The 23826-nt window shown below is 39.6% G+C and overlaps 1 protein-coding gene across 1 annotated transcript in view; it reads left to right on the top strand.

The window, feature by feature from the left end:
* The window catches only part of AOAH (acyloxyacyl hydrolase), a 179850-nt gene that overhangs the window by 24013 nt on the left and 132011 nt on the right, over positions 1 to 23826 (top strand). Inside the window, exons 2-4 of the mRNA XM_046669040.1 lie at positions 3057 to 3152; positions 12899 to 12965; positions 20347 to 20446. Of these exons, the coding sequence (XP_046524996.1) occupies positions 3057 to 3152; positions 12899 to 12965; positions 20347 to 20446 (263 nt within the window). The remainder of the gene's footprint in view (positions 1 to 3056; positions 3153 to 12898; positions 12966 to 20346; positions 20447 to 23826) is intronic.

Raw genomic sequence — 23826 nt, 5'->3', positions numbered from 1 at the left:
GAGGAGAGGGTAAAAAATAGCACACAGAAAAAAATAAAGCCTGTCAGGGTTGGGGGAGGTGGAGATAAAATGAGTTCACTACAGAGTATAGAGCTCTTCTGAGGGGAGTAATATGTGCTTATTTCTGGTCCCTCCAAATCTTTGGTGTCTCAAAGACTGGTCACTTAGGGGAAACTGAGGCAGCACGACAATCCACAATTGTCCTTGTGTGCTCCTTCATCACTTTATCCGAACAAGAAAATGCCATCAGGTCTATATTCACCTCACGGTACTCTCTGACCTTATTCCTTTAGCAGGTATTTATCCCATCCCACAATGTGTCTGGAACTATTCACGGCATATCCTAAATGTTCCTATTACACCTCAATCACTGAAATCACCCAGGCTATTTCACACTTGCTTCTTTTCTTTGAAGGTGCCTGTTGAAAATGTTCTGAATAAATGAAAACTGCGTTAAGCCAGGTTCTGGAGTAACCACGGTTTTCCACAATTTTTGAGAAGCCATGTAAAATCGTAAGAGCAACAGGCTAGGTCTCAAGCATAAATCTGTAGCGGAATCTCCTCTGCTTGGTATCTGTGCCAGATCTCCTAATTTTATTTCCAAAGCCCCACACCCACCATACTTCAAATCCACTCTGGATGCCAAATGCTGCAGCTGGTTGATAAGATGCTGTATGAAGTGATTACTAGGCAAGATGGCAACCCAGTCTCCACCGCGTTCTTCTTTGATGGTGAGCTGCATGTTGTGACCATTTGCTATAGAATCTACTGTTTGATTCAACCAGAATGAGAAGTGGAGCCATGTCCTGTAATGACACTGGAACAGCGAGTAAGCACTGTCATCAGTGAGATGACTGAGCCAGAACACATCTGCAGGTGCATCCATTCATCCTTTCCGATGGAGACCTCCAGCAACTGAGAACTGAAATGTCACTCAGGTGGCTCTCCAGTCAGCTTGCTTCAAGTCAGCCAATGCCTCTTGTCTCTCTATTCCAAACCAGGCCCTGTGTCGGGCACTGAAAGCTAGAGCTAGTAAGACCCCATTCCTGCTATCAAGGAACCTATGGTCCACCTCTAAGCTCTTAAAAAGGAAATTCCCAAGGCTGGGTAATTTGTTCAAAGTCATATCATTTGTAAGTGACTGATCCAGTATTTGAATCCAAGCATTTTTTTCCCAGACCCTTCCCTTTCCAACTACACCACACTGCATCCTCTTATCACATTGCAATTTAATTATTTATAATTGTTTTTATCAAACAATTATTAAAATTTATTTAGTTCCACCTAACTCAATAAGTGATTAACAGAGACATAAACCAAAGTGTAAAAGTATATTATAAATGTTGAAAATATTCACATATTCTAAATATATTTTATACATTTAAAATAAAAGGAAAATTGGTTTATTTCTGGGTTATTTGAGTGATGTTTATCTTTTTTATTCTGTCCTATACTTTTAAAACTTTCTAAAATGAGATTGAATTGCATTATATTTTTGAAAAGTTATTTTTAAAATAAAACATATAAGAAAATTATTTTTAGACCATAAAGTGCCAACAACTATCAGCTACTAAATTCATCGCAATGTAATAAAACCCTCAATACATGGATTAGGTTAAAAGTACATCTAATCAACTTTGATCGTTGATGCTGATAAATGCCCCAGCAGTAAGACCCTGGTTATCAGGATCGCACTGTCTCGGATTTGGTGAGCCCAGCTTTATCTGAGGGTGCAGAACAATCAAGTCCCAAACTTCATCAGATGTTGCAGTGTCTAGAAAGATAGAAGTCTCTTGTTCTTAGTTGGCAATCTCACATTTTACAGAAGGTTTCATTTCTTTCTGTCTAGAAATGCCCCATTGTACTATTCACATCTGTTGTCAGCCACCTTTTCTCAAGAAGTCCTGGTGGGAATTTGGTTTTAATGACACTGAGTGTGTATTCGGGTTCCCAGTCCCTTGAGCTGATGGATAATAGTGAGCTTGCTGCTGGGCCAGGTACCATGGAACTTCCTCATTTGGATGGGAGCCTTCTTTTGCCTCCTCAGAAACCAACGTCTGCAAATAAGTACCGCTCCTCTTATCTCAAGGAGGCCTAGCAATTTCCTCTCAGAGACCTAATGATCTTTGACCAACCAATCCCTTTGTGTAGAAGAAAGAGTCCCCTCCCTTTAGAAAAAGGAAGTTTAGGCTTCCCCAGCAGTTCAGGAGACCAAGGCTGGTGATAGAACCTTCTGGGGGTGTCAGCTTACCATATATTACTATATATGGGGGCCTTCACACTTACCATATATTAAGGTAGCTGAAGGAATATATTCCTAACTTGATCCAAGTTTCCTTCTAGACACTAATTATATTGGTACAAGCTTTCAAGCAGTGCGCTTTGTAACTGAGAGGTAAAATAATATTTTACAATAGTGTTATGATTTCAAAGCATGCTCAGTTGCACTGTTATCTCATTTAATCATCACAGCAGCCCTATGGGAAACGTACCATTACATACTTTCCAGTAAGGAAACCAAGGCTTAGAAAGGCTGGGTGGCGAGTCTAAGATTCAAGGGCAGGACTCAATTCCAGTTCTTCTGACTCCAAACTCTGAGTAATTTCCACCACTTTTCTAAAATTTAAAATCTGACCCCAGGTTGCAGGCTGAGGACACACAGGAGGGGAATGATCCTATTCATAATAGAGGCGACCACTGCAGAAAGAAGGAAAGGGGAGAGGAAAGAAGCCAACATCTATTGAGCTTCTGCTCTGTGGGGGCTGTTTCCTTGCACTATCTCCTTGACATCTCATCTCTTTCTCCCATGTGATAGACAAAAAACAGAAACAAAGCATGACTCAACTACTTCCCCAGTGTCATGTAGCTTACAAGTGGCAAAACTAGACTGAAACCAGTACTTCTGACCCCCAAACCCACAATCTTCTCATCATGTTTCACACTTCACTACAACTCACAGTGCATTTGTGAAGATGGTAGATTTTAAAAGGCAAATGGCAAATAAAAGTTCCCTGTTCTGCGTGAACTTGCTGACATCTTCTTCTTCTCCCTCGCAGGGTGTGTGCTGGTGGTCTCTGTGATTGAACAGCTTGCCCAGGTTCACAACTCTACGGTCCAGGCCTCCATGGAGAGACTGTGCAGCTACCTGCCTGGTAAATACAGAAAGGGTCACGTGGCTGTGGGTCTGCTTTCTTTCTCACTCATGAGTCATCATGACTGAGTTTATATCCCTCCTACACACACTCATGAAAGAAAATATGATTATATTATTTCTGTGAGTTGAATTCTTATGGGGCTCATAGAAATTAAAACAAACATACAAAAAACCACTCTAGGCAGTTTTTTTATCTGACATTTATTTCCTGTCATGGCATAATGAGATTGCTTAAGACATTTAGGGGATAAAATTTTGAATGGCCAATTGTTGTTTTATGTGTTACATTTATAATGATTTTCCCACTTGGTAATCATTTCCTTAAATACCAAGAAGGTCAAAATAATGAATAACAAATAATTTTCAAAGATTTATGTTAGTTTGACCACCTATACATACCCAGTTAGGGTTAGGGTTAAGGTTAGGGTTAGGTTGGGTTAGCCCTACCAACACAGAGCTATAGGCTGAGAAACAACTAATCTCAAAACCCCAAATGGGAAAACAATCTGGGAACATTCCATTGACTTGAACTAGATCTCAGTAAAATCCCTTACAAATCCCGCAAAAGAGGAAACTGATTGGTGGTTTAAACAAGTTGTATATTTGTTTTTCAAGCTCAGCAGAAAGAAAATATTGATTCTATTTCCCTTATAGAATACTGTTAGGTGAACAGTCACAATGAATTAACTCCTTTTAGAGTTGAATTCTCATTCACTTAATGTTAAGGAACTAATTCATCAAGGATGCCTACATTATTGTTTCTAAGTTAGGTAGTTGGACTAATGGCAATTGTATCTTTGATTTATATGGCATGCTATACCAATAGCACCAAAACATTTCAGAGAATTTATTCCATGCAGTCACAATGTGCATTCACAAGCTAATTTTTTTAGAATTCAAAAATAAAGACTAGGAGACACAAACACGTGTGTTCACAAACTCCCAGATTAACCATTGCTAAGATTTTGATATATTTACGTCATATTTCTTTTGTGGAATTAGAACTTGGCAGATAAACTTGAAATACCCTTTGGCATCCCTCTGCCCCCAGTTCCATTCTCCTCCCACCTCCCTGGAGGGAAACACTCGCGCGAACTTGATGGGTATTGTTCTTGCCAAATTTTATACTTTCACATTCACTTGTATGAATCCATAGACAATGTACAGTATTGTTCTTTGGGTGATTTTTTAAATCTTGATAAAACAAAACAAATGTAGAAAACTACACAGGATAAATGTGTAGCTTTAACACCCTTGTAAGCATAGCCCAGGTGAAGAAGGAACAGATAGGTAGCCACTCCAAAAGCCCCAGCCACATGCCTCATCCCATCATAAATTCTCCCTTCCCTCTGAAAGAACACCATTTCGAGTTTTACCATAATCATTTCCTTGCATTGCTTTATAGGTTTATCATCCAATGACCATCCCTAGATGCCGTAGTCTTGCCCGGTTTTAAAATTTTTGATGTGCCTTTTCAGTCTATTTTAATCTACAAGTTTCCTTTCCATCCCTTTCTCTTTTTTTCTCCATCTCTTCCTTTTCCTCATAATTTAACTGTGGAATTTGCCCTGTAGAGTTTCTCATAGTCTGAATCTTACTGATGGCATCCTTGTGGTATAATTCAATATGTTTCTCTGTACTCTGTATTTCCAAAAACTTGGCAGCTGGATCCAGAGGCTTGATCACATTCCAGTTTGAGTGGTGGTGTTTTCTTTCATCAGGAGACCATCATAAGCAGTTTTCTCTTTTTTCTTTTTATGATATTAGCAGCTGTTGATGCTCAATGTCCAGACCTATTAGTTCATAGGAGGTTGCAAAATGGTGCTGTTCTAATCTATCATTTATATTTCATTTAGTAGTTGAAATATACTAGAGACAGTTTCCTCTCATCATCATCATACTTTAGGAACATTTTGCCCAGAGTTCCTATGTTCACACTGGAAAGAAACAGGGTAAATGCTTGATTCTTTTGCTTTTCTTACCAGTTCTCAAATGATTCATTACTTTCTATTATCATCCCAAAGTAGTCAGTTAGTTTTCTTTAAAATATCAAAATAAACTCATAAATTTATACACATTTGATGAGTTTCAGTCTATTTCAATTATCTTTTTGAAGCTTAAATTGTCTCATCTTTGACCAGTGGGAACTTCTTCGGGTTGGCTCCTGAGTCCTTTTGACATAAGCCTAAGTAACCTTTGATAGCTTTCTCACTAACTGGTATGACAGGGTGTTCCAACCCTGTCTTGTACATTTCTAACCCCAGGCTTGAAATCAGTTATTTCTCTTAGACGCTCTGGTTTCCATTAGTGGGAAATATTATTTTAAGATCACAATCTAGGTGCGTAGGAATGCTCGTTGCTCCTGAGTTGGTCATTCTTTCTAGGTCTCTTCAGTGGACAGTGATAGAAAATATACATATATACATTTACGTGTATAATTTTAAGATAAAATAACCAATGCGTTCATACTGAAGCTTCAAATTCAAATTCAAGACTACAGGACTTTTCTCTTAAGCTCTTCTGTCTCACATCTGTGTCTCCTTTCCACACACAAAGTCCTAATTCTCAAGGACAAAGGCATTGATATAATTAAAATATCCCATAATTACTCATCCCATAATTACCTATCCCTCAATACACATATAACAGCCTCAGAATGTCAATTCTAATACTACTACCATCAATATATTTTATAATCAGTGAAAGCAGTTAAAATTGTTTTTTGGATATGCTCTTCCTATTTCTCCACCCTTTTGAATCATTAAACTGTAGTATCTGAGCATATAGCCATACGTGCAATACCCACTCCCTTTTCCCTTCATTTAGTCTTAGTCCCATCCGCAACTACATTGGTGTTCACCACCAGCCCTTATGCAGATGTCTCTCTAGTCAAGTTGTTGTCTAAAGTTCATTCCTCAGGAAGGGCTCATGGGAACAATATTGCCTGAATTCTTTCCTGTTGATAGCAAGGTGACTGTGCCCTTTATATTTGAAAGTCAGTGTTCTTCTGAATATAAAAATCCTTGGCCCACAATTTCTTTCCCTAAGTATCTTAAATATGTTATTTAAAAGTCTAATGAAAATCTAATTTTCTTTTTCTTATAAATCACTTGCTGTTTTTGCCTAGAAGTTCAAAGGATTTTATCTCGTTCTTCTATAAAATGTAGTCATCTAACTAGAATATGTCTTGGTGTTAGTCATTGTGTATTGATGTTCTCAGGCTTGCAGTGTGCTCTCTCAATATGTGGTTTCAAATACATTTTTTATAATTTCAGGGAAGTTTTTAGTATTTATTCAGTTGCCTTGATTTGGTGCTCGGCTTCAGGGATTTCTATTATCCATATTTTGAATCTTCTTTGCCTCTCTTTGATATTTTGCCTGTCTCTTGAATACTTTTTATCTCTTCATTTATTTTTTATCTTGAAAGTTTTGCTTTTTCACCTTCTGTTTCCCTTAAGATACCAGCTATTGCATTCACTCCTTCTTGTGTTCATTCTTGTTTAGACTTCATTTCTTTTATAATCTTGTGTTCTTTCCTGAGTTCTTTTGTTCTGTGTCTGAATTTTTCTAATTCTGATATCTGTTATTCTTTCATGTCTTATGTCATTTTATTAATGCTTCTTAGCTCATTTTGAAATACTCTGTTATGTTTTAATCCTTTTTTTGGCATGACTTTCTGGCATGCTTTTGCTATCTGTAGGGATGTGATTCTGTTCCATATGCTTTTTTTTCCCTTATAATAACTTTGTATGGAGTTGACCTAGATACATTTCTGTTGCTCATTTTTATGTGAAATTAGTTTTCCAAAACTCTTAGAAAGAGAATTGGTTCAGAGTAGCTTTTCTAAATGCACAGAACTCCTTCTTTCATTGTTTTTGTATAGTATCAAACACACACACGCGCTCGCATGCACACACACACAGCAGCTTGCTAATCGTCTCTGCTCCCCCACCCACTTCTATCTAGATTTTCTCTTTACTTTGCTTCTATCTAGCTCAATTTGATTCCAAATTCAGCAGTTTCTCCTCAATATGGGCCCTGTCCTAGAAGGGAGCTCTGGTAGGTCACTTTCTAGAATTTGTAGATGCCTGACCACTCTAGCCCCTTAGTCCTTCTACTCTTGAGCCCTTTGCATTCATCTGCTATTACAACGGGCAAAACCCCTCCCAGTCTCAGCTGCTCTTCTTTAATTGGCCCACCATGCTTTCTAGTCAATACCTATGGGCTATTTGGGGATTCTCCTGTTCTCAGGGATATATGACATCCTATTGCTTCCCTTTCTTTCTCCCACACAGATGTTAATAAACCACAAGTCTTGTGGCTATGAGTGGTTCATCCTTGCCTAATTGTATTTTGGGGTTCTTAGAGATACTTAGTTTTGTTGTAACTATTGTCCATGGGTTTTTAGTTTTCCTATCCAGGAGGGGTTTTTTTCCCCCTCCTTGGTAGAGATTCAAAGAAATTCCAAAACTCAGCTTCCTCTACCATCACCTTTCCAGAATCCCTCTTGTAGGGACTTTAATGTCAATGTCTACATACGTATTGCTCTGCAACTTCTGTTTTGCTCTCTCTGTTTTGTTTTTGAGATCTATACACGTTGAGACACATAGACCTAGGCCAAGCTTCTTAATTACTCTATAGTTCTTCACCATATAAATGTGCCGTATTTTATTTATCCATCCCCCTATTATTGGACATTCGCAACCTATTATAAACTTTACTTTATATTTTCAAATCTCTGAATTAGAGAAAAAAGAAGAAAATATTATTACCTTTTTATAAAAGGGAAAAAACTTTAAAAGTCATAATTATCATTAAGACCTGTTTTGATTGGTGTCATTTCTGTGTAATAGACCACACTGATAGATATCACCATTTGTACTTTGAATTTATCTCGTTTTAGGCAAAGTTATGTTGTTCAAAGATGAAAGGCTGAGCAAACATCTTATTTCCTAGATTATCGTCTCCTAACATACTAACAAAATGTAAAACAACATGAACCAGCATTGCAGGTATTCAAGGTACCATCTTGGCTCCTTCTGACTCGTAAAAGGAACCTTTCAGAGTCTGCTGACATAAAATAAGGGGCTGAAAGTCAGATTCTGGTAAAATAGAAGTTGACACTTCACCAAGGGACGCAAAGTAGGTATTTCAGTTTTCACTGGTAGGTTACCTTTCATTTGGAAGAATTTGAAAGGATTAAGGAGGCTCTTTGGGCTTATTTTCATTTTATTGATTAATGTTTTACCTCTGGATGGAATTACAGCACTCAGTTCACATTAAAGGCTCTCTCACGGACAGACACAAAAGAAGAGTGGGCATTACTGTTTCCATTTTATGGGTGTGTAAGACAGTGCACAGAATGGTCATCAAAATCGTATGAGATGAAAAAGAGAGTTTGTCTCCTAGCTGGGGATTTCTTCTTCCAGAAAACACAATAGGTCTGGCCGTAGTGACTACTTCTGCTGGTGAGCCAGAAGAATGGGGAACAAAGGAAGTGAAGTTATTCGCATCAATTATTACTTTTAAAATTGTTTTTAAGTAGTACTGCTTTTACCTCCAAAGCTAAACAAGTACAGAAAACATAACCTTAGCAGAGAAAGCTTATAAACAACGTTTTTGAGAATACTCACTCAGTAAATCGTTCTGGCCTTTCCTGTGCCTGGGAACACAATTTTTTTCAAATCGTGCAAAGCATTTCTGACCTTCAGTTTCACCTACTGCTTTTGCCTCTGGCTCTCATTAGTAAACACCTTGGAAGAATCTCAGAATTGTTAATGGAAAAATGATTAATGGAATCATTCTCACTAGAGGTCAGCAGACTCATATGCCCTGAGAGTCTTGCTAGAACTTTACTTTCTTGGGTCACCCATGCAGAAATCTTATCTTCATTGAATATGATAGTTAAAAACTAACGTAGACTTAAAATGAAAAGAGCAGGTCTCTTCAGGTTCTGCAGTTTCTGAAAATCTACATGCAGCCTAGAATATATAGGCGCAAAACTAACTCTGTGGTCAATTCGTCTGACTGTGCTTCAAATTTCTCATCAGCAATTAGTGTATAACAATATCCACCATACCTGAGGGAGACGAGGCATCAAATAAAATGTCCTGAGTACATTGAAATGCATGCTACAAATAACATGGACCTTTGGAGTGAGAGATTTCAACCTCTTACTGAACCACTTACTGTATCTGTGATCTTGGGCAAGAATAATCTCTCTAAACCTCACTGTTTCTCCCTGTAGAACGAGGGTGAAAACAACCACTCCCTCAAAGGGTTTTTATGAGAGAAGAAGTGATGGCAAACATGAAGGTGAATTACAACGTGGAATGTTCTAGATTTTATTTACACACTCATAGGGATAAACTTTTTTTTTTTTTACCCTCCTTTGCCCTTGGGAATGCCCTTACTTCTTTTTCTTATGCTGTTCCAAGTCCTTCTGACTCTGTAGAAATTAAATGCTCTTATACCTTCCTCGTCATAGGCACAGTTTAGCTCTGTAAGTCTTACATCAGATAGCTTACTAGCAACACGTTAGCGCCCATCTTTTCTTAAGTTGTATAAATGACAGTCAGATTGCCATCTGATCCTGGCTTCCTTTTTTCCAGAGACTTTGCATATCTCTGCTCTGCACCCTTCTGGATGCATCTAGACTTTAGCCTTCAGAGGGCCTCTCATGTCGCTCATTAGCAGTTGCTCCAGGAGTCTCTCACTTGGCCATCACAAAATCGTTTGAGGAAACTGACAGTTAAGAAGGTCCTGCCCAGAGATTGAGGAGAACTCCGTGGCCATTCACTTTGACTTTAGCAAAACAAGGTTCTAAAGTGATACAGACACACATACAAACATCTCTTATTTTACCAGAAAGAAGACGAATTTTCTCTGCCTTTCAGGCAATACTACAAGTTTCTCAAGGAACACCCTAATGTTGGTTTTTAAATTGCTCTGCCTTGGCTAAACCAGCTCTACGTTAGTGATACTTGAATCTCGCTTCCAAAGTGCTTTGCAAGTTCACGTAATTTTGAATGTCGGCTACATAATTCTCCAAACTTCCAAGACCGTGTAGTGAAGGAGACTGAATCCTACTCCTACATTTTCAGATGAGGAAATTGAAATGCAGAGAGGAGAAGGAACCCGAGTGAGGTCAGAGGCTAGTCAACTGGTCCTGAAACTCAGGTCTCTGAGTCCTATGAGCTCAGAGCTTCTTGAGGCTCTCCACTGCAGTGCACCTAAAAGGGAGCACCCAGGGGGAAAAGGGTATGCTTTGTTTTGTTTTGTAACAGTTGTATTAGGGCATAATTCACATACCATACAATTTACCCATTTAAAATGTATAATTCACATTTTAGTATATACACAGAGTTGTGCATCCATCACCACAATCAATTTTAGAACATTTTCATTATACCAAAAGGGAACTCTGCATCCCTTAGCTGTCATCCCCCAAAGATTCATCCTCCCCAGCCCTAAGCAACCACCAATCTACTTTCTGTCTCTGTGAATGTGACTATTCTAGGCATTTCATATAACTGGAATTATACGATTTGTGGTCTTTTATGACTGTTTCTTTCTTTTAGCATAATGTTTATAATGCTCATCCTTGTCGTAGCATGTATCAGAACTTCATTACTCTTTATGGCTGAATAATGTTCCATTGTGTGGATATACCTCACTTCGTTCATCCATTCATTAATTAACTGATATTTGGGTTAACTTGTTTCTGCTTCTTGGCTATTTTGAATAGTTCTGCTATGAATATTTGTGTACAACTTTTATGTGGGCATATATTTTTTATTCTCTTGAGTATATGCATAGGAGGTAATTGTTGAAGCATATAGTAACTCTATGTTTAACCATTTGAGAAACTGTCAGACTGTTTACCAAAGTGGCTGCACCATTTTATATTCCCACCAGCAGTGTATGAGGGTTCTAATTTCTCCATATCCTCGCCAATACTTGTTATTATCAGTCATTTTTTATAGCGTATCATAGTGAGGTGAAGTGGAGTCTCATTGTGGTTTTCATTTGCATTTCCTTAATAGCTAATGATGTTGAGCATCTTTTCATGCGTTTTTTGGCCATTCATATATCTTCTTTGGAGAGTACCTATTCAGACACTTTCTTTAAATGTTTGGTACAATTCACCAGTGAAGCCATCTGGCCCTGGGCTTTTCTTTGTGGGAAGTTTTCGATTATCAATTCAATCTCTGGTTATATGTCTATTCAGATCATCTTTTTATTCTTAAGTCAGTTTTGGCAATTTGTCTTTCTAGGAATTTGTCCATTTTATCTAAGTTATCTAATGTGCTGCCATGCGGATATTCCTAAGATTCCCTCAGAGGTCTTTTTATTTCAGTAAGGTGAATACTAATGTGGGGATACAGTTTTAAGTTCCTACTTCAAAAGCACGTGTTTGAAGTCTCATACTTTACTGTAAAAAAAGTCCTATGAACCACCCGGCCATAACAAAAGACAAAATTGTGCCATTTGCAGCAATATGGATGGATCTTGAGGATATTATGCTAAGCAAAATAAGTTAGAGAAGGACCAATACCGTATGATTTCACTCATATGTGGAAGATAAACAAACAAACAAACATACAGAGAAGGAGAACAGATTGATGGTTGCCAGAGGGGAAGGAGGTGGGGGAAAGCAAAAGGGGTAAAGAGGCACATACATATGGTGAGGGATGGAAACTAGACTTTTGGTGCTGAACACAATGCCATCTATACAGAAGCCGAAATATAATAACGTACGCATGAAATTTACACAATGCTACAAACTAATGTGACCTCAATAAAATAATTTTTAAAAGTCCTATGAATAGATCTGTCTTAATATAAAAGTAATATTTATATTATTCACCATTGAGTAAAAGTGAAGTCCTAGAGAGAGTTCCCCGTATTGATCCCATTGCTTCACTGCTCCACCCTCCAAGCAAGATGTGGATAGCCCCACCTGAGACAAGCATGACAAGATCAATTCTCCTCAGGGAGGGTTTCCCACCCCTTCCCAGGACAGCCCATCTGTCCTAACTATGCTAATTGCCGGGTTCCACAGTAGACTCACAAGCTGGAGAGACAGGACCAGTGTCAACAGGTTTCATCGTGCAAACAGATCAACCCACAAGGCATTCCTGTACTCTCATCAAAGGGAAGGCAGGGGGCGGGGGGAGGAGAATGTTTTGTTAATAGATGTGTATGTGTTCTCTGGTGTAGCTGGCAGCACAGGGACACCTGTGACAGTTAGTCTCCTTTTATCTCTGAAATAACAGCAGCAGAAACTAAAGAGCTGAAGTGAAGTCTTTTTTTCCCAAATGAACACCAGGGAAGAATATTTTTAACAAACCTGTATTTAAGATTATTTGCTTTAATGCAAGTCCCGTTTCTTTCAACTTCAATGTAGGAGATCTTCAGCAGCATTCAGATGTTCTCTGCTGTACAAAAGAAAACCCCAGAATTTAGCTGTATTTTTATAATTTTTTATAAATTTTATTTTCATAAACTAGTCATCTTTAGCATACAGTAAACAAAGTAGCATTTAAATAAATCTGAGGTTGAAATAATATTTTAATGGATACATTAACTAAAACATTTCCTCCAAACCCTTAAAGTTAATCAATTGAATTAATGATAGATTAATCACTCAGCTTCAATTCCTAGCAAATATGATCATTATTAACTTGTGTTAAACTCATCACCATAAAAAATATTCTACTTCCCCTTCTTTGTTTTTCTTAGAAAAACTGCTATTGAAGACCACCTGCTATTTAGTGGTTGACATGTTTGGACCAGACATCATAACACTGTGAGTATGCCAACACGTTAATCTGATTCAGTCGCTCGGATGAGTGTGGGGGAAACAGGAAAACTGGGAGGCAATTGGCTCCAGCAGGATGTACTTACTGAACAGGGGCTGCAGCTGTATTCTAGCTCTGGTTAACAGTGGAAAATTCAAACCTGACTTTGTTCCTTTGTTACAATGGGTAAAGGCTCTCCCTGAATTACAAATCTGACAACCTGGCTCAATTTCTCTCCATGAGCCTTCCAGAAGGAACCTCACCACCAAATACCAACAAATGACTGGATTCTATTGGCTGGACGCAGTCATCTGACCCTTTCTCCTGGGCTCCCCAGCATGGCCCAGCCCTTCCCTACTCTGCCTCCTGGCTTCTCAGGCCACGTTCTTCTCTTCTCTCTTCCTGCTTGCGGGTTTCTTGGCCCTCTCCACTTCCCCAGTCCCAGCCCTACCCCTCAGTATCCTGCACGTGTGCCATGATCATTATCATTATCTGCCTGTGTCCTATCATCTTTTTTCCTTTTTGGAGCTCAGGGGCACTGAATCAGATAAATCATATTCCTCTTTATGGTACTTTCTCGTGAAGGATCTATACATGGTTTCTTATATTTATTATTTAGTTAGTTACTTAGTTACTTTGAATAATGTAATTAGCTTCCAAACCCACCACGTAAAACAGAGTCTAGGACCTTGACAAAAACTTACTCTAGCCATGCGGTCCCTTGCTTTCATTCTCATGCTTTTCTCCACCCCAGTAACAAATCCTATGTCTGTCTTTGTCTTGTTGTCCTTTTTCTACAGTTTTATTACATATATGTATATTTTATTATATTAATATAATTTACTATAATTACATAAAATAATATATGATAATATAATAAATAATTATCTAAAAATGGTTATAATTAATAGTATATTTATTGTATATATTCCTTTAAAGCATATATTTTTTCATTTTAGTTATTTCTTTACTTTATGGAGAGACTATCACATTGTATATAATCTTTTGGGACCTACCACTTAAATTTATGTCTAAGATTCATTCACAGAGTGTGTCATTGCTGTAGTTGCATTCACTCTGACTGGACAGAATAGTCCATTGTGTCTCTCCAAGAGTCTGTTCCTTCACTGTCCCATTGATGGGTGTTTGGGGTGTTTCCTGGTTTTCTCTCTTGTGAACAGTGCTACTACAAACATTCTTACATGGTTCCTCTTTTTTATGCCATTAGCCTCAGAACAGTGAGGTGCAGAGGACAGCATCAAGCCCCACAACAGGATAGGCTAGAGTTGCAGAATTTTAAAGATAAAAGGAACTTAAAATCATTCCGGCCAGAGAGATACTCAGTGCTCCACAGTGCTGTGCATCTGCCTCTGTTAACACTGACCTCACCCTATTATGGTAAATGATTTTTCAGCAGCCCTGGACTGTGAGTGTGTGGAAGGCAGAGACCCTGTCTTCTTAGCTCATACATCTATCACTGCCACCACCTCCCAACTGGACTGCAGGCGTACTCGTTACCCTTCAAGTCCATAATGCACAGAATAGCTGGCCAAATGTCTTTTTAGTGCCAAACTCATGATGTCACTCTCTAACATGAAATTCTTCAAAGTCTTCACCCCCTTTTCAGGCTTTCTTAGTCCCATACACAAGGCTCTTTATGAACCGGTCCCTGAGGACGTTTCCAGACTCATCTTTGGCTGCTCCATTGCACACCAAACCACTGGAAGTTCTTCCCACACACCAATCCTGCTTCTTTGGACCTCAGCTCCAGGGTCACTTCCTCTGGAAACTCTCCTGACCCTCCTCAGGCTAAGATAGACACTCCCACCACGACCACCACACACAAACACACACACACACACACTCCTAGTATCTGTGCAAACCCCTAGCACAGCACTCACCACGTCTGTTTGTAATTTAATTCTCCATTTACTTTTATGAGTTGCTAACTAGATTGAAAGTTTTCTGAGGGCTGGGACTACCTTTCGTTCAACTTTGTATCTCTAGGTTCTTAGCAAAACACTGAATATGTGGAAAGAAGAAAGGAAAGAAGAGAGGAGAAGGAGAGGGCTTTGAATCTCCAGGGCTGGGTGCAACACTTCAGCATAGAAGGCCTTCCATAAATGTTTGCTAAATTAATTAATTCTTTTAAAAAACAAAATTATCTCTACAGATGAGCTATGCCTAGACTGCTCTAAAGAAAATTACTTCAATGTATTAAAACAGGAAAAAAAAAAAAAAACTTTCAGCCTGTTCAGTGAATCTGTTTACATACTAGTATGAGCCTGGTGCTCTGGGGAAAATGTCAGCTTGGCCAGAGATGTTCTGCTGTGCCTAGATCAGGGAACTAGTGGGGTAAGAGGAAAAGAGTCTCAGAAGCCAGAGGGCAGTACAAGCAGATACCCAAAAGCAGGTGCCAGAGATTAGCCACGAAGCATGATGGGAGTAAAAGAGAAGTGTCCTCTGTTCATTGGGAAACCCACTGCTATTTGGTAGACAACTGGAGAGTGGTGAGTGCGAGAGCCAGTTAAGCAGAAGCATCAGAGAGAAGACAACAGACACTCTACTAGGTACTGCAGACATGAACTGTACAAGGGACAGTCCTCACCTCAAATAATTACAAGTGGACACGAGGTGCTAAGAAAGAATGGGCCCAGCAAACCACCAAAAGAGGGCCACTTCCTGAGTAGGTGGTGGGGAGGGGAGGAAATTTGTTTCTTTGAGATGACTCAGAGTCATGAGATGACTAATTCTCACTAGTATTGGGTGGGCCACTTTGAAGAAAGACAGATCTGATAAATGATCCCCCTTTGGGGATCCATCCACTATTAGTTTTGTTTGTGCATAATTTTCCAGTTCCAATATTAGCTGTTCGCTGATAGAAATTTCTCCTCTTATGATGTGTTCTTTTTACAGCTTGTTTTAATCAATCACATATAGTTCTGGGTTGATATAGGCCCTGAAAATGACAACCTCATGTTTTAGTTTTACCTGAATTTCAGGCTTCCATTATTAAATGTGTTTCTTAACCCAGAGGGCATCCCTCCTCATTATTTCACCTCAGTCAATTCTCAATGATTCATGGACTAATTACTCAGCAACTACATTCCCTACCCACAGGATGGTGTTAGGAAGTGGGAAATCTGAGCACTCAGGGGTTCCCCCAGGAATCTGGGTCATTCAGGGAGGGGCTACTTCCAGGAGCAGCCCAATACTAGCCAGTGACCATGTGCTGGGTCTTCCTCTGCCTGCTGCTGACCTCCATTGTCCCATAGGCTGCCGTAGCAAACATGATCCTTGCCTTCTGTCTGTCTTATCTTGCCTCCTGATATCTATTTATGCTCCCCTCTAAATCACAAATTATTGTATTCCGAACTTAGGAGCTATCAGAGATGAAGAGGGGCCTAAACTACTAACAGTTTTAGAAGAAAAATGCAAAACAGGATTTATAACAATTATGGTACAGCTTAAGTGTACTTCATTTTTTTTTAGACACCAAAAATACAAAGCAATATAATTGTGCCACACACAAGATGATTACAGGATTTATAGAAATGATTAAATTTATAGTACACTGTAAAGAGTGTAGTCCAGAAATGGGGTCAAAGTATTGAGTTGCATGAGGAAGATCTTTCAATGCTATGAATGTATCCCTATGACTATATATTAATATATAAAACTTTCTGTATAAGTGGTGTCAAAGGTCTAAATTTGAGAGCTTTCATGTGTGAAAGGCCCTCTCCTTGCTCCCTGCCATAGGCTGTTACTCTGCCTGTCTGTTGACTTAAGCCTGACCTTGCTCCCTTCTTTTGATTTATGATGGTCGTCATCATCATCATTGACTTCATTCTACCATGATCCTAATTAAACTTAATTAGCTCTGCCAAATATGTTTAAGCCTTCCCCTCCCCACATGCCTCACTCCTGCAGCTCTGTACTTGCAAATGTAGTAAAAGGAAACAAATTAAAATGTGACCCTTTTGGTCTTATTTGCTGCACTGGGAAAAAGAAAACAATGTTGGGTGGGAATGGTTATTACCAGTTGGGAGATTTACTAAGGATTTCACAAATTAGGTATAGCCTGGGCCTTCTGTTCCAAGGTTGTTCAAGTGGTCAAGAGCTCACTTGCTACTTTACCACTTCTTTGCATCTTGCACATTCTAGTGGTCTTCCACTTGTCTGGAATTATGAGGCTCAGCATTTTCTATTCTTGTCCAAAGGGGTGCTGCTCACTTTCAGTCTTTTGATCATGAAGCTCTGGTCTTAGAAGACCCTGGAAGGGACACCTCGTGCCCAGTTCCTCTCTCCTTTTCCTCAGTTCAGAGAACACCAGCCTCACCCTTGGACTGAGAGGCCCCCATTTCCATTCCCATATTCAAGTTCACTTACTTGGAAATGTGCACTAGTTTCAGGAGAAAGAGAATAGGTTTTGAACACCATATGATGAGTTGGCTTTGGTGGTCCTGAATTACCACAGATGGAATATTAGCCTTACGTTAAAAAAAGATTAAGCAGAGCCTTATTTATCATTCTCCTGAGTCTACTAAATACCAGACCCCCATAAGACAGCAGTCATCAGTTACATAAATGACCCATTAAGTTGAGAACAGATGTGTGAAAATAGCCACCCTCTCCTGCTTTACTGACCCTTGGTAGACACTAGTTTGATAATGGACTTTATCTGTCACAAATAGCTTGTCCCACAGCTTAGAAGACAAGGCCTCCTTTAATACTGTAACTTACCTTCCCTTCCACCTCCTGTGAAGGAACCCCAGGGCCAAGCAGATGACTCTCATGGTGAATTCTTTTTCCTCTTAAATCAGGTGATCACAAAATGTTGAGAAGCCATCTCGCCAGTCACATGGCTAGTCTCATTCAGCTGAAAAGAGATTTAGGAGCCTGTGGTCCCAGCCTATCTTTTCATGTACTAGTGACCATCAACGTGTTTGAAGATCTCTGAGGTGGACCCTCTTTCTCTGATGGGCTTTTCATTAATATGGGGCAGTTCTTTCTGCAGGAAGCTTCATGACATAAACTCTTACTGCCCCTCCCAGCCTTTTTAGTTGGTAATCCAAAGACAAGATTATTAGAGATTTTAAGGATATTTTGATGTTCAGCTTCCATTAAAACTGTTGCTTACATGCACTAAGTGAGAACGGGGTGGGGGGGATGGGTTTTTGTTTTGCTTGCATCTTGTTTTTGTTTTATCTTTCTAACTCTCATCTGCTATTCTGCATGTCTAGGTGTAAAACTCCCTTGACTGAGTGGACGACCTAATGGAGAGTCTGTGGAATGGCTATCAGGGGAATAAAGCAGAAGTGGGAGTGGAGTCAGGGAGTAGATCCAGGCCGTAGTCACAGGGGCAAAGCATTGCCAAGCTCACCAGTGGTTCTCAAGGGTCAGCCCATGTATGGGCTATGACTGCCTTCAGTCAGAAAAAAGACAGAAGCAACACGGCCTTGCTTATGAAGAAGGAATAAAAGGAGGAGGAGGGTCAGGGAGAGAAGAAAGGAGTTGGAGTTGGAGTAGTTGCAGAGGTACGCATAATAGTTGGAAGATATGGAGTGAATTTATTATAAAGGAACCTAGAGCATATTGTGGGGGACTGGAATTGGCCACCTCAAGATATGTCTCTTTGGCATGAGGATTATTTGGGGCTGGTTACTTTTAAAAACTGCAGACAGGAAAGAAACTCTGAAAAGTAGAATTTACTCACCCTTTGTTAAGATGCATTTACATTTGTAAAGGAAATCTCCATCTGTAAAGGTGTCTTCCTCTCCATACCTGGAAGAAGGGGGATGACCTTATCCCTAGAAACTCTCATCAATGTGGAAGGCAAGGACTCAAGTCTGCATAATAACCTGACTCTTGTTTACTGTACTTGTCTGGTAATCTTCCATAACTGACTTCCTCTACCCCCAACATCCTCCTTTGTCTTTAGCTGAGGGTGGTATTTAAGATGAGAACTTCTGCCATTTTGGTGAGTTGCTCAGTTTGCCTGAGCATCTCCCATGTATACATATAAAGCTTTGTTTAATTTTAGCCTGTTATTCTGTCTCATGTGAATTTAATTCATTGTCCAGCCAGAAGAACCCAGAGCAGGTAGAGAAAATGTCTTCCTCCCCTACAATATCATGGAACTCAAGAGCAGGAAAATATCCAGGCTTCAGACAGAGACTGGAAACAGGACTGGGAAGCCATCAAGAACACAGGGGCACAGGCTCCCCAGGCTTCCTCACTGCACACACTGAGGTCTGCCCCATGAACCCCATCCTACAGACTAGCTTTCCAAATGCTCAATCCACATGGCAGGAAATGACATTACAGTCCCAAGTCACTATAGCTCCTATTATTCTGAGAGCAGCCCAGAGTGGATTCAAACTTCTTAACACCAATTCCAAGTTTCCATAAAAGAGAATCTGATTGGACCTACTTGAACAGTAGTCTAATGAGGTACAATTAACTGGCCTAGAAATACGAGACAGTTGCCAGGAACCCACCCCTATGGGTGAAGGGGGACAGTTAAGTGATCATGTGAGCTGGGGAAAAAAACCCAAAAAGTATCTGCTAGAATCTATAACTGTTCTTCCAAGATTAGTCTCCAGATATTACCAACCTATGCCACTGGGTTCTTTCTTTTTGTTGCTTCGCTTCAGTTTGGTTTGGATTTGAATTGGTAATTTACTTAGAAAAATTACTAAAAGTCCACACTTTACTTGTTCCTTCACTTGAAGCAGCACATTATACTCATTCTTCACCATTTAAGAAGAGTTTAGAGGGTGTCAGGTAGAAAATGAATCTGAAAGGTTTGTCTCAGCCCCTGCAAATCTAGACATAAATGAATTGTTTGAAGACCACTATCCTTATACTATCCCCAGGGGAAAGAGTCAACAATATTATATTTTCTTCTACAAGGTAAAGAAATATATTTATTTTAAAGGAAAAGAGATAATTTGGATTATGCCTAAGGAGATAATTTTAGGTGTTTAAGGCAGTATCATACATGATTTTTTTTCTATAAGGCCCAGCAAACTTTCAAATATTGTTCCCATCAAATTACACCACTGCCCATTTTTCCTTTCCTAATTTTATTTGTGGCTGCTCCTGAAAAGGATCACAGCGCTTGTGTGAGAGGCTGATCCACAGCTCAGTGCTCTTCGTGCCCCCTCCCCACCACTCCGAGGACCTTATTCTAAATGTAGGAGAGAGCAACGTGGTAGGAAATCATTATGATCCAGCAGCTACACGGGCCTGGACTCAAAGGCTGTGCTGCAATGAGTTAAGGGTATTGCAATCCATTCTGGGGATTTACCTTTCTTTGAAATAGCTTCTGTTTCCTAATGCCTGAGAGATCTGAAGTAGCCTTTGTTTTGTCCTGCTTCCTTCCAGGCTTAGCATGGATAAGAATGCTGATGTGGTGTGTCACACCCTGGAGTTTTGTAAACAGGACCCTGGCCAACCATTGTGTCACCTCTACCCCCTCCCCAAGGTGAGTGGGTTTTCACGCTGAATGTCAGATTAAGGTGACATGCCAGCCCTTTGGAAATGTTGTCAAGGGAGGCTCAGCTTTGCTTGCTCAGTGGTTTGGGGACAGGGAAAGACAAGATGACATTTTCAATTACATCATGTGAAATAATATTGCCAAGTTTCAACCTGGATCCCTCCCCGGCCATGCTGCCAAAGAGTGTCTTTGCTGTTTAACTATTATGCACTGTGATCGAGAGCTGGGCTGGCAGTAGGTAGGAAATCTGACCAGCTAAGGAGAGAAGAGTTTTCAATCTCTCTCTACCACTTAAAAATCAAGCGAGTCATTTTTATAGGGTGACCAACTCACCCCAGTTTGCCCATGACTTTCCTGGTATAAGCACTGAAAGTCCCACACCCTGGGAAAACCTGGGCAGTTGGCAACCCTCGTCTGAGCTTTATTGCTCTCACCCAAAAAATGGATATAATAAAATACCTAAAATACCTCCCTCTTTGCTTTTAAGTGATCTATTACAAATAAAATGCTTAGCATAATACCTGCTACATAAAAGTGTTAATAAAAATGGTAGCTAATATAACTATTATCAATATCATTATTATTCAGAGATGGCTGTTCAGAATAGCCTGCATACATTATATCATGTTGAACAATTTTTAATTGGAACGCAGGCAGAGATAAGGCTGCAATGTTGACACAATTTCCTGCCCACACTCTGAAGGAGAGCATCGTGTTAAACGCAGTTAGGCTTCACAATATTGATTTTCAGAAACTCCCTGTAAAAATTAAATAAAATATAAAATAAAACTTCTATGCCTCCTCTCCCAGAATTGTAGGTTTTCTATATATAACACAACAAGTTTCTGTTTTATTTGTAATTTCCTTTTTATTCTCATTGAAACAAAGCCAGTTTAACACTTTGTGGCCTAACCAGTGATCCTGATTTTGCTGACTGACAGTATTAAATATTATAAGCCTGTCTCCTTGAGCAGGAAGAAAGAGATGCAAATACCTGGCGTACTTGTGCATTTCATGCTTCCTCGGTCATTGACTAAGCACCAATTAAATTTCCCCTAAGAAGCTGTGGGCTCCACTGGTTTCTAGAAGAGTCAGTTAATTTTAATTAAAGAAAAATAACTTTTCATGTGCTCAAATAGTATGTGGGTATCGTATCATAATATTCGCTGTTTGATAAAGTACGGAAGAATCGGGCCTTTATGTACAAAGGCAAGTGATATGGGTTCTGTGATTTCCTTAAATAACATCATGTTACATATACATCACACCCACAGCTATACATAGTCACAAAATGTTCAACTTTAAACTCTCTCATTTAAAATGACATTCTTTATTTTTATACTCATGGAGTTTATTCTCAAATTATCATTTCCTTGTCTTTCCGTCACAACCCCCTTTTCAATTCCCAACTCAGACACATTTCAACCATCCTTTTTGGCTGGGAAAGAGTTGGAAGATTTCACCCCAGAAATGCTCAGTTTCCACCCCAGCTGGGCTTGCTCCCTGGTCATCTCCCTTCACATTCCCCTACGGATTGCTGTTCTGGACCTTAACCCTCCCCCTGAACCCCCCATGGCCAATCTCCCTCTCTACAGATGACCCAGGAAGGAGGGGCAGTGGGAGCTAATGTGGACAGCTTCACTCTCTTCTGCCCCCAAGGTTTCCTTTAATATCAATAACTGACATTTACTGAAAACTCATTGTGCTTACGCTTCATCTTATTAATCCCCCAAATAGCCCTGGGCTGAAGGCACCGTTAGGACCCCTTTTTTAAAGCTGAGGAAACTGGGGGTTAAAGAGGTTATGTAACTCGCTGAAGGTCACTCCCTTAGAACAGAACTGAGATTTGCAGACCTGTCATTCTGCTCAGAGAGGTTGGTTTGTCTCTTAATCTTGTGTCAATATTTCTGAAAATCCCCTCAGGGTGATTTCCTCACCCTGATCTTTCCTCACACCAGTCAACTGAAATCCCACCACCAGAAAAAACCATGTTAAAATGTTGGATGTTTTCCTTTTAATTCTTAAATAAATTATTATATTAATTTCTTTTAGAGTTACGATAATGTTACATACACAGTTTTTCTACCCTACTTTTCCAATGTAGCCACCAATCTGAAGTCTATCACCACAGATTTGTTCATTTATATGAAGTTCTAGTCTTGAATTTCCCATAAATGGAATCGTACAATATGTCCTTCGTTGTGTCTGGCTTCTTCTGCCTGTGAGATTCATCTGTGTTTTTGTGTGTGACGGTACCATTGCATGAAGCATTCACACAATTATCTTTTGATGTAAGTCTCCAACCAAATCTGCTCTTGCTCTCTTTCCAATAAATTTTCCACACTGACGCAGAAATAATTTTCTAGAAGAGAAATATGGTCTTGTTATCTCACCCCAATGCCTTTGCCTGGAAAGCAGCTTCTGCCTTGTCCTTCAACTCGGTGGACTCCTCCTCATCCTTCAGATCTCGGCTTACATGTCACTTCTTCAGGGAAACCACCCCTGACTCCTTTTACATAACCCTCTTGTCAAAGCTCCTGTAGGTTCCTTCATTGAGCTCCCCTTGTTTTAAATGATATACCTGTGTGATTGCCTGTCTCTCTCTCTCTCCCCCTAGGCTGTAACCTCCAGGAGGACAGACTCGGTCTTGTTCACCCTGTATACCCAGTGCCTAGGATGATGCCTTATACATAACAAAGAAATATTTGTTGAATGAAGGAATGAAGTGCCACTAGCTTCTCATTTGCATCACTGATGTAAATTCTGATTTTCCTTACTTCATGGCCACAGTAATTTTCCCAATGCTTCCCTCTGATCATATTTATTTCCCCAGCTTATAATCTCCATTGCCTACGCAATGAAGTAAAATTTTTACTTAGCATTTTAAGATTTTCCAAAAGCCTTCCCTAACTTTCCTTCCACTATTTTCCTTGTGTGTTCCATGCTGCAGCCAAACAGGAGCAATTGGCTCTCCTCTGAGCCCACGCCAACCTTCCCACCTCTGCACCTTCATTCTTAATCATTCCTTCCACTCAGAATGCCCTGTCAACACCATGCCCATCCTTCCAGCTCATCTCACTGCCACCTTCTCCATAAAATAATTCCTAATCCTCTCCATAAAATCTTAACTCTCCTGTCAACCATCAACACAAAATACCTCTTGGACTACAGTACTACAATGTGCCGGTACTGTTCTAAATGCTTTATATATATTAGTCATTTCATCTTCGGTGGTAAATATTGTTATTGTCCACATGTTATAGATGAGGAAAGTGAGGCACAAAGATGTTAAGATATTAAGTTTACATAGGTTTCCTCATTAGGATGTAAGCCTATCAGGGCGACAGGTGTGTGTCTTGCCCATCTTT

Source organism: Equus quagga, chromosome 8 (assembly GCF_021613505.1).
Source record: "Equus quagga isolate Etosha38 chromosome 8, UCLA_HA_Equagga_1.0, whole genome shotgun sequence".
Lineage (NCBI taxonomy): Eukaryota > Metazoa > Chordata > Mammalia > Perissodactyla > Equidae > Equus > Equus quagga.
Note: the sequence above shows the minus strand (reverse complement) of the source record. Positions and strands in the feature narration are given on the sequence as shown.